Raw genomic sequence first — 11,514 nt, forward strand, 5'->3', positions numbered from 1 at the left:
TTAGCATGTGTGATTTCTGGTTGCCCCATAGTTACAAACACAATAAATGTGGCTCAAATACAAAAAGCACTGACAACATGTGTTTACAAAGAACTGGGAAAAAAACCAAAAAACAAAGGGAGCAATATTTTGGATTTTGAAATTTGCTTTAATGGTGTTTTGTGCCAAGATTTCCATGCACATGACTGAGGGTTTACTCAGCTGCCATGTACAGACCTTGGGGACCTCTAGCAAGGTCTGAGTAACTGAGGATCTCCATATGCCACAGTTCCACGGCCACAAAAAGTTGACCTGGGAAGAAGAAAAATGCTTGAATCAAGATTTATCTCTTTTTGCCCAATGAGAAATGAAAGGGTGTCAGCTGTCACCTTGAGGGCTCTTAGTCCAACCCATAATCCCACTGAAGGCTTCCTAAAAGCCTGCTGCAAAGACTATTAGCATCTGCTATTAACAGTAAAAATGTGGATTTCCTTCTTTGGGAACCAGCTGTAAAATCTGAGATTTAATATGCTTTATCTTGGTTTTTAATTGTTTTGCTGTGGAAAAGCTAAACATTTGAAACTATGCATTGCTATATTCTTTTCCAGACAGTTATTCCCTGGTGCACAGTCAAACATCTGATTTTTCTGATTGTTTTCTGTCCAAGGTGCAATGCCTTGCCTTTTCCTTATTGAAATTCACATTGTTGATTACAAACCATCTGTCCATTTTAAGACCATTTCTCCATCTTTTCTCTCAGGGCTTTTCCACTTGCCTTCTGCCCTCTAAATGGGATACACTTACCTATGTCCATCTGCTCCATGTATTATCTTGACTGTTTCTGCTCCCAGCCTTGCCCAGAGCAGAGAGAATATGGCTTTATTCCAGAGAAATTCAATTTTTGTAGTGTTTTTGGGGTTGATTTCAACATCAAGATACTCGGTGTAAACATCATCTTGAGTGAGGTCTCCACTGTGAACAGAGATAAAAACAGCGTCATTAAGTTCAACAGTTCAGAGATAACTGCAATAAATCACATTCTCCACATATTTTCAGGTTTTCTCTTTTTTTACAATAGAAATTTGCATTTTTGCTGTTCTTTGCAAGAGTACAGGGCGCTGGACCAGGGCTGTGAGTGAGGAGAGGATGAAACCCAGTGCTGAACACTTTAAATGTGCCTGTGGCAGGAGGCCATGGGGAGGTGACAGGAGTGAGAATGGGGCTGTCCCCAGAGCCCTCGTGTGCTGAGTTTGCAGGGATCACTCACCTGGAGCTCAGAAACACAGAACTCATGGAGATGGAAATGCCTTCCATTTCTTTTTACAACCCTCCATCTGCCCTCATGGCTCTTAGTTAAGTAATAACTTCTGTCCTATCTGATGTTAAACAGAACATTTGCAATGCAGGATGAGTGTTAACACTGCTTAAATATGTGGAAAGTATGCAGATTAATGTTAGCAGCATTAAATACTCTAGAAAAATATTAATTTAACTTACCTGGCAACTTCATACTCTTTTGAGTTCCCCTGTGTGTCATAGTAAACCAGGTTTATGTCTCCCCTTGTTTTCTTTACACCAGCCAATTTGATAAATACTTTTTGTCTCCAAGCTGCATAAATAAAAACAAAAATAAATCCAGATTATCACTGGTAAGCTTGAATGCTACATTACACAAGCAATGTAGCATTTTCTGTCAGAGCTATTAGTTGTTTATGGAAGCAGCACGGGGACATGGCTGTAAATCACATCAAGGCACTGCTCAAACTTGTGAACAACTGTAACAAACCTTCTCCACTTACTAGCAAAAGGCTCATCTGCTGCTGTATTTAAAAAATATTTTTGGTCTACCCTCTTCAGTTTTTCTGGGAATCTGTCAGCATGGTGCCCCATCATTGGACATCCCTCCCGTGGACATGGGAAACAGGCTCCCTAAGGAAAATAAAAGCATCAGTTAATGAGGAATATTAATTTTCATGCTAGCCCTTATGAAATTAATGCTCCAGATGCTGTTCTGATCTTGCAAAGCTGTGGCAGTACTGTGTGTTTTCATAACTGAACAACAAAACCTGATAAACTTGTTTTAGATAATGGCTCCTGCACCCAGAATGAGCAGATTTGATGCCTGTGTATGGTAATAGCCTGAAATTTGTTAATTCAAACATTTTTCAATAAGATTCTAGTGCAAAATATAGGCCAGTTTTACCCTCCTAGTCAAGGGGAAGCTGCCTGCCTTCACCAGTGGGGAAAAATGAAAGGAGCATCATTCATAAGTGGATGTATCTAGGTGCTCTAATCAGTGCCCAATGTAAATTAGAGAGCACTCAAGGACTCCAGAGGCTCCAAATGTAGGAATTAATAGGACAGATCTATCTAACCTATGTTGCCTTTGCATAAGGGTTTGGGGGGAGAATTCCACCTGCTTTCATTTTTGTCCCCACTATTTTGGTGACATCATTTATGCTACAGGATTCCTTTTCCAGAGTGGAACAGCTGAACTGCTGTGTGCTGTGCTTATTCTACCCAGCCACACCATGGCACCCCAGCATCCAAGTGGTGTCTGCTCCTGGAATGTTTTCTTTACACCTCATCCCTTCCTGGGCTGAAACACTTACTTTCTTAAAGGCTTCATAGGAGTCACAGGGATATGCAAGGAACCCGGTGGGATAGAGGATACTTGCAAAATAAAACTCGTGGCTGCGTGAGTGGTGACACCCCCCAAAGAGTGTAGCATCTGTTGGAAAAAAAGTTTATGAGTTTTGGTGAAATAATCTCCCGTTATCCTCTGCCAGAGTTGCACTTGTCTCACCATGGAAAGAGCTCAGGCACAGAGCAGAACTGCAGCATGGGCCTGGAATGATTTCTTTTTGGTCTGAATTTCTAGTTGCAGGAGAAATTGCTGGTTTTTTGTGTTTTATCTGAAGAATGGTGTACCATCACCCTAAGATTTCAAGTGAGCTGCATTGGTCTGCTGTGGTGTAATAGTCCCTTTTAAGAACACATTCATATATATATATATATGTGAGATGTCACAGCAAAACAACATTTGTTACAGTTTTAAGGGGCTTAACAGAGCTTGGAGCACCCACCAAAAGGGCCAAAATCTCTGAAAAGAGAGAGGTCTCAGGTTCAGAGGTGAGGCATGCACAGTCCCTGGGAACACTCAGTGCTTTTACCTAATTCAAGCCTTACAAGTGTGGGATGTCCTTTACAGCATCTGCAAGAAACCAGAGGTGGTGCTGTCATGCTGCTGATTTGGTCCTTCTGAGCCTGAAAATCTCCTGCTGGGGTTGTTGGACCTGCAGGCTCCCTGCTTCTTGCCTTTTTGGGATTTGCATCCAATTTCAAATTACAGAAGCAAAGCTTGGGCATGTGTGACACCTCCCTCCCCTGCAGAGTTCTCTGTGGAGCACTGTTCTGTTCCAGCCTTTGTTATTTCTTACTTCCTTTTTAACTTAGGAGTAAACAGGCAAAAAGCAATTTTGTTTTCCTGTTTTCTCCCAAACAGTGTGCAATTTTCACAGTTCATGTTTTAGAACTGAACAAAGCCAATATACAATGCATGTTGGAATTGCATGTTGGAATTGCATGTTTACCTGCAATGATGGCTTCAAAATCACTTTGTTTCATCTCTGGAATTAAATCAGCGCATCCAGGCATCACAGTTCCTCCGTTTGGGTAGAAGTCCAGGTGCCCAGTGGTGTTGTACATTCCAAAGCCTGAGGCATGCATGGGAAGGTGTCAGTGCCTGGGTGCCATGCCCACCCTGCAGGAGCACTGGCCCAGGAGCACTCACCTGCTGCAGGGAAGTGAGCAGCATTGCTGTGTATAACATCAACAAAGTTTGCATCTGTAGGGTCCAGTCTCACCTCGGGAGGAGTACCTTCAAAATAGGGCCCAGCAGGGTCTAAACCTAAAAAACCACCCACATTTATTGGTTGAGGGAGAGAGAGAAGTGTTGCACATGTTGATATCTCTTTTGCCAGCCCATGAAATCAGATGTTTAGTTTTGCAAAAGCCAACCCCAATAATGATGTGAATTTCAAGCTAAACTATAAAAAATATGCAAGTACTATGGTTTTGTGAACCTTTCTGAAAACTTATTCCAAGAGAAGTAAAATATTTTTTCAACAGATTATATAATGGCATATTGTATTACTAGGAAGGAGGCATTTATTAACCATGGACTTATTACTGGACTCTAAACCTCTAAATGGGGAAATCTAAGAGTTATTGTTGCTTTGTTTTTGTGTGGGGCTTGTTGTAACCCAGTGAAGGATGGCAATGTTACAAACATGTTTGCTATGCTTGTCCTTCCACTAAGGAGAACTTCACCTAAATGGAGAACATGTAATAATTTTTAATGTTTCTGAGAAGCATAAATTTCATCTGCTCTCATGACAAGTATCTCCAGCCCTGCCAATAATTAAATTCTAGTCTAGAGACCAGTGTGTAGGAAGTTTTTTTCCTTTAAACACAGGCTGTTAGCTCTGCATTTTTGTGAGCAGCCTACCTGTGATCCGTCTGATGCCTCGGATCCTTCTTCCTGCTTCTCCTGCAGTGTGAGCTCCCAGACTGTGGCCAATTAAATGGATTTCGTAAGGGGAGTACCCGAACATTTTCTGATCATTAAAGTGGTGGTGGTGGTAGGAGATAAGAACACAGGCTTTGAATAACAAGCAAAGAGAAGGGCTGACATTATGGGCCTCTGGGAACATCTAGACCGACTTTCTGCATGGCAAACACAGGGGAGTTCCTTGAGTTAATTGCTGTTTAAATTGCACTAAGAACTGACAGAAAAATGATCCCATCTGGAATTTTACATGCATAGTGGTGAAGGGTTCACTGTTGCAGTGTTGGATTATGCTTGCTGAATTCCATCATCCTGAGAGACAAAATATGGACCATCTTTCCCATTTGGATCAATGCCTAACATCATCTTCCATAAAAATGATCTCACTTTTTCTTTATTTATTCTACTTTCCCACCTTTTTTTTTTTTTCTTTTTTTGGTCACATATCAATCCTCCATGTCTATTTAGAGTATGTGATCATATAATGAATAAGATTTTCACTGCCAAGCTCAGGTGGGGTGACATCCATTCTCCTCCTTGCCAGGTCTCACCTGTACAAGACCTGCAGTGCTGAGATATTACACTTGCATTATTAAAGGTGGAAAGGGAGATAGAGGGGACACAAAACCAATAAGGTTTGCTAATTGCTTGAATTTTTTACATTAAGTTTTGTAATGTGTGTACCAAACCTAAAGCAGAGCAGGAGAATGGCCCTGTCTGCCTTCAATATTAGATGGCAGATTCCTCTGAAAACATTTTACTGCAGTGCTTCCATTTACTGTGCAGCTGAACCTTTCTGACAATGAAACTCCAGAAATGTTTAAATTAGGGAAAAGAAAAGGAAGTCTAAGCATCATTTATGGATTTTTGTAAGGGAAGAAAGGGTGCCCTAGACTGCACATGATGCAGTAACAGAGACAGTAAATATGAAATTCAACATGTCTTGAAATGACTGATATTTATACATAGATGAGAAAGATCTAGAAGCCAAATGTGTGAGGCTACACATGATTTTCCTAGGAAGGAACAACAGCTTGTACCCCACAGAACTTGGTAAAGTGTTCTTTGAGCCTCAGATTCTTGCAAGGTTGGCACTTTGTCTCGTGGGCTCTGAACTTCTTTTTGCTGCACTTTGAGATGAACAACTCCTGGCCAGGGTCAAGCCCAGTGCCAGGCAAGGTTCTGATTTCCAGCTGCTCCAAGTACTCGTGAGTCTGTCTGAAATCAGTGGGAAATGCAGCTGCACAAACTTTGCAAGTGAGCAGCTCTGCAGTGTGTGTGTAAATGTGAGCAGCCACCTTTGGGAATGGGGGGCTCACAGCCAGGAGGCAGCTGGACAGCAACATGGAATTATCATGTAAGGCAGGTACTGCTGGTGCTGGTGGTGCCAAGCTGAGACATTCGTGCACTTCTGGCAGGGGTGTGTAGTGCTGGAAACCCTTGGGATGCCTCATTTCCGTGGAATGCTGGATCGCCTGTAACACCATATGGAGATGTTGCCATCTGCTGGTCTCTAATTAATTAAACAGGCGCATCTCAGCCTCAGCTTCATTTGTGTGCTTTGTGGCTGTGAGAGGTGCTCTCAGGGCTGATAATTAGTGTAATTAGCTGGATCTCCACTGCACAGCCCCAGCCCTGCCCCTGACCGTGCTGGACAAGGCTCAGACCCAGAGCAGCAGTGCCATGTCCCCAGGTGCCCTGGGCAGCCCCAGGTGCCAGAGCAGGCTCCTTTACCTGCAGAGTTGTGATGAAGTAAGCAACCTCAGCCCCCAGCACACGGATGTTGTTCACTGCACTCACGTAGGTGCCCTTTGCTCCCTCTTTCCAATCCACAGCAATGCAGTTGATGTTTTCCACTTCCAGCAACAGCTGAGGTGGGAACACACAAAGCAAAGTGTTTAAAGAAACAAAATATCATTCAGAGATTAAACTTAAACTGGAATAAAGATTAAAACGTAACATAAAACGAAGTTTCTCATTCTTTGCTAAATGTGACTTTTCATTGTAGCCTGTACCACATCTTCTTACAAGACAGAATATAACAAGCATTCCTCAAAAAAAATCAATTATGAAAACTGTAATAAAAATATTTTACTTTATACACCATCTCTATATTTGAAATACTTCTGAAATGTCATAGACGTGCACAGTAGATTCTATGTACAGTATTGTGAATTTTTTGAGGGATGTTGGTAGTTTAACTGAATTGTATAAGAAGTAGTCTTATTTACCAATTGGGTTTAAAACTGGGAAAGTCATGTCAGACTTAAAGAAATTTGGAAGAGAGAAGAAAAGTTCTATTTCAGCAAGGAAAGCATTGGTCACTTTGGTGCTGCAGACAGTGATTTTTCCAGTGGAAGAACCATGTGTTAGTCTGCAGTTGCAGCTTTCTGTGAATAAGGCTCACTTAAGGTTTGAGATACAACAAGGAGTGGTAACAAAAATTAATCCATGAAAAAACAGCTAAAGGTGAATGACGAGGAAAACAGAAGTGAAACAATAACACATCCTGGACTCACTCCTCTCCTGTGGGGACCATAAATTTGTAGTGTAGAGAGCCAGAAAGAATTGCTGTTTCTTTTCAAACAAAAAAAAAAAAAAGGAAATTAAATATTTCAGATCAAAAGTTTTTCATAGATTTGTGAACAGAAATAGTGCTGCTGATCTGGGACTTATATCCAGTGGTGTCTTCCCAGCTTGGCCCTTTCCCTGCCAGCACAGAAGCAGCAGCAAGTAGAGCAGATCTTGCTTGTCTGCCAAGGTACACTCTATTAGTTTTGTGGGAGCTTCCACATTTCAGATTTGAAAAGTTTTTTCCACTGAACTCTGTAATCAAACAAAAAGCAAAAATGTTAGGTGGTGTTCTTATGTTTGTTTTGTTGTTGTTTGGGCTGGTTTTTGTTTGTCTCTTAGAACTGAGCAGCAGTGACCAAAGTAGTATTTATAGATTGAAACTTGAGCTTTCCAAGTCAGGAGGGCTCTTGGACTGAGGAAGGCTCAGCTGCTGCTCCTGGGAGCAGAGTGAACTGGTGTGAACTGGTGAATTCAGCAGTGTGAATTGGTGTGAATTGGTGAATTCAGCAGAGTGAGTTGGTGTCTAACCCCTGGGTGTAGGGGCTGGGGACAGCTCTGTTCAGTCATTGCTCTGATCTGATCTGCAGGGTTTGTGAATGGAAAGTTTAGAGAAAAACCATGCCAGGTAGGACCAAGGGGCTTTGGCTGTGCTGTGTCTTCGGAGTGGGAGCACTTTGTGTGAAATTTAATTCTTGGTTTGTACCCTCTACTGTCTAATGAACTGTAAAATGCATGGTGGGCATTAGTGCCTAAAGGACACCAACAGAGCTGATGGCAACCAGAGGATGTCTCATACCAAGCACATTTCTACCACCCAGCCTGTTTTTCCAGTGCTGCCAAATCCATGAATGATGAAGGAGGTTTTCCTATGTGAAGAAAAATGTGACTTCTGGATGGTCGAGGAGTTTATTGCCGAGATCACCTATAGGTTAAAAAACAAAACAAACAAACAAACAACAAAAAAAAGGTTTTATCCGTTCCTACTTTTGAACATTTAAAAAAGTCAGCAAGGTCAGTCATACCCTCAGGGCTAAAGGGACTCTGACAGAACAAAGTCTGAGATTTTTAGAACTGAGAGACCAAAAATCTAATCGTTCTCAGTTCCACTATGGTCTCCACAGCAATGGTGCCCTTGTGGTTTTTGCTGCTCCCATTTATTCTGAGTGAAGAACACCCTTTGCAGAGTATGAGCAATGGAAAAGTGCCACATTGTCACAGGGTGTCTCTTGGCCTGAGGTGATGAGTTTCTCCAGGGAGCAGCCCACCAGCTCCACAATTCCTGCTCCAGCTTGTCCCTTTTCTGACCTGACTTTGGCTTCAGTGTGCTGCTCTGCCTCTAAGCTGCAGCCTGTTTTTCTCATTAGCCACTCCAGCAAGGCTGGAAGAACTTCCATGCAAGGACTGCATGCAGCAAGGGTGAAGCTGATCTTCACACATTGCTGCAAGCTACTTAATCCTCTATTTTTCCTCGAGAATGTTATCTGTCTGTATTGTTTTCAGACAAATACAGGGGCTGTGATGTGAGCTCAGGGAGTTTGGGTGTGGAAGGGCTGTGTCCTAGATTATAGATATGGTGAAGTTTAATGGGAAGTGGAAGCTGTATTTTGGTTTATTTTATCAACAACAGAGGTGCTGAGCAACCTGCTGCTGTATCCTGTGTGCTTCAACCTTCCTCAGAGACTCAAACACATGCAAAAGCTAATCTGCCAAACCTATACCCTAAACCCTCAGGAAAATACCAGGAAATTTCTTATGCCCTACAGTTCATTATAACACTTTCTTTGTGCTCTACCCCAAAGTATATTCAGTAGTGTACCTTCAAACTATCTCCTGATTCTGACCTGTTTGCCTATGGTGACTGACACAGACTTTGGAACAATTTAACAAACGTTTTTAGGTTCAGTCAGCTCTTGATGTGAAAAATAAATGTCACCTGTGAGTTATTTCCTGTTTCTCTGGTGTAGAGAGAGAAGCTGATGTTCATCTCTTCTGGAGAATCAGGCAAACCTGTCAGAAGCCTCCCTGGTACCCCAGACCAGGGTGGGTCATCTGTGAAACAGCCAAGCCTGGGGTAGCAAACCTCTTTACCTAGAGTAGAAGAAATAACTTGTTTATATGTATGATTCTCTTGCTTGATGATGTATTTGAGATTAAAGCAGTTTGAAGAGCAAAAAACTAAGGATTTAATTTTAGGATAGATTTTGAAATTAATTTTTGAAGGTCATTTATGTGTCCATTGTGTGTATTGAAGTAGGAACACAAGCTGAGCTGAATAAACCAAGTAAAGGAGGATAAGCCCAGACCCACCCAGTGTTTTGACACCACTTTCTAGGCTTATAAAGGAATAGTTCAGCTCCTTTCTAAAAAACAGCCTAGCAAGAAATGCTAGTTAGAATTGCTCCTGCATACCTTCTGCTCCAAAGCATTGTGTCTCTGCCATGTGAATGAAGGTAAAGAAAGAATTAGATGAGCATTTCCTTCAGTAGAGTAGCTTTTTCTAGATCAGGTGGATCTAGGTGGATCTAGTGCTCATCTTTGATATTTTAGCATTGGTGTGCTGAGCACCATTTTGCTGGTCAGTTCTTTGTATAGAGCAGCAATGGAAAGACAGATCTTGCATTGCCTTGGTAGAAGTAGGACACAAAACTCTGAATTTCTCTGTGGATTTTCAGCAGAGTTATGTCTCTTGCACTCTTAAAAATGAATTTTAAACAGAGCAGAGCCTTTTAGCATTAGTTCCATGCACTGTAATAGACATTGCCCTACAATGACCCACAAATCATACTACAATTTCAATGTAAAGGAAAATAACAGTCATCTGCTCTGTACCACTTCATCTGAATTCACTTTCTAGTGGCAGTGTTTAAAGGTACAATTTCTCACCTGCTACTCTGCCAAGGAGATAAAATGCAACAATCCACATCCCAGCCACCTAAAGCAAATTGAATACACAGGTTAAGCATTTTATTTCGAGTGGTTTTTTTTCCTTTTAAAAAGAGTGTAATACAAAGAGAAATGCAAAGAGCTGCGCCTGAAGAGGAATAACCTCCCACATTGGTCTGTGCACAGAGGGGACACATCAACCAGAAAGAGGCCTGGGGGTCCTGGAGACACCAAATGACCACAAAACAATGTGCCCCACAGCCAGCAGCATCCTGGGCTGCTTGGGGGAGTTTCCAGCAGGATGTGGGAAGGGATCCTTCCCCACCACTCAGTTCTGCTGCTCACTGCATTTCTTGCACAGACAATACTGCGTGCATCGCTGATGGAGTCAACCACATCACAGGATCCTGATTTTTTCCCAGCTGTGATGGGGTAGGGGAGAGGTGGGGTACAACAAGCACAGTGGTGCAAATAACTTGTTGAAGTCTGCACACTTGGCAGCTTAGGCCCCTCACTGCAACAAAACCTTTGATCAGATCCCTTTCCTCTACACTTTCCCTACTGGTCTTTCCCATGGCAGAACTTCCATTAATTTCAACTCCTCCCTTCTTGTTTGCCTCATTCAACTGTTCTCTATTTCCTCTTCTTTTAGGTGTTTTCCACCTCCCTTTTCCAACCTACTATTTTTCTTTTAAAGCAAAAATTTGAGTTGTCACCCCTGGCCACTGGGATAGCTCATCAGAAATATTAAGAAAAAGTGGTAAATTCAGTAGTTATAATCTCACTACGTGCATAGCACTCTCCAAGGGATATTTTTACAGCTAAAGTAAAAGAAAGCCAGAAACACAGCACTCCAAAAGTTCTTAACACTACAAAGTGCTTTCAGAAACAAAGAAGAAACAATTGGGAATTTTACAGAATTTGTCCTTGAAGCTTGTGTGACACGTGTTGATCCAGCCCTGTGCTTGTTTTTGATGGCAGTGGGATTACTTGGCTGTAATGACATGGTTTCCTAACAAAGCCAAACGGGATAGGTCACAGCACTCTCTAATAAACTCTGAAGTCCCTGTTTGGTAACAGCTTGTTTTGTTTGTGTGTTAGAGGAGTGAGGATGAATATCTCAGCAGTGGGCAGGAGTTAAAAAGTGCAGAGCTGAGAGGAATCATGAAATTTCCTTAGAAACACAGCTCTGATCCTAAGCCTAATTTATCCATTGCTGTAGTCACCAGAGAGGAAAACTATCTGCTCAAGGAGAGAAAATCTGGCAGTAAAATAGGAGAGAAAAGGATCAGGAGTTACTGTAAGGAACAGAGAGGTCCCAAAAAGTTTGCCAAAAGGAGCAGCTCCATCCAGCTGGAATGTCTGCCAAGGTGCCTGTCATTGTGATGAGAGCCTGATGACAGTGCAGGAAAATCACAGCTGCTGTGGCTCATCACATGAACTGGAGAGCTCCACAGGATTTCTTAATATTTAATGGACAGCCCTCACACCCAGGAGATGTTCCATGC

The 11,514-nt window shown here is 42.1% G+C and overlaps 1 protein-coding gene across 1 annotated transcript; it reads right to left on the reverse strand.

Annotated features, from left to right (window-relative positions):
* Window positions 1-227: 227 nt before the first annotated feature.
* Window positions 228-10,046, reverse strand: LOC116999581 (pancreatic lipase-related protein 2-like). The gene is made up of 12 exons (XM_033066418.1): window positions 10,007-10,046; window positions 9,057-9,211; window positions 7,920-8,045; window positions 6,284-6,418; window positions 4,490-4,598; window positions 3,773-3,889; window positions 3,573-3,695; window positions 2,592-2,710; window positions 1,779-1,908; window positions 1,477-1,588; window positions 784-951; window positions 228-291 (listed from the first exon to the last, which is right to left on the reverse strand). Exons 1-12 carry the CDS (start codon window positions 10,044-10,046, stop codon window positions 228-230), a joined length of 1,398 nt encoding a protein of 465 aa, XP_032922309.1.
* Window positions 10,047-11,514: the final 1,468 nt, after the last annotated feature.

The sequence above is a fragment of the Catharus ustulatus genome, chromosome 8 (assembly GCF_009819885.2).
Source record: "Catharus ustulatus isolate bCatUst1 chromosome 8, bCatUst1.pri.v2, whole genome shotgun sequence".
NCBI lineage: Eukaryota > Metazoa > Chordata > Aves > Passeriformes > Turdidae > Catharus > Catharus ustulatus.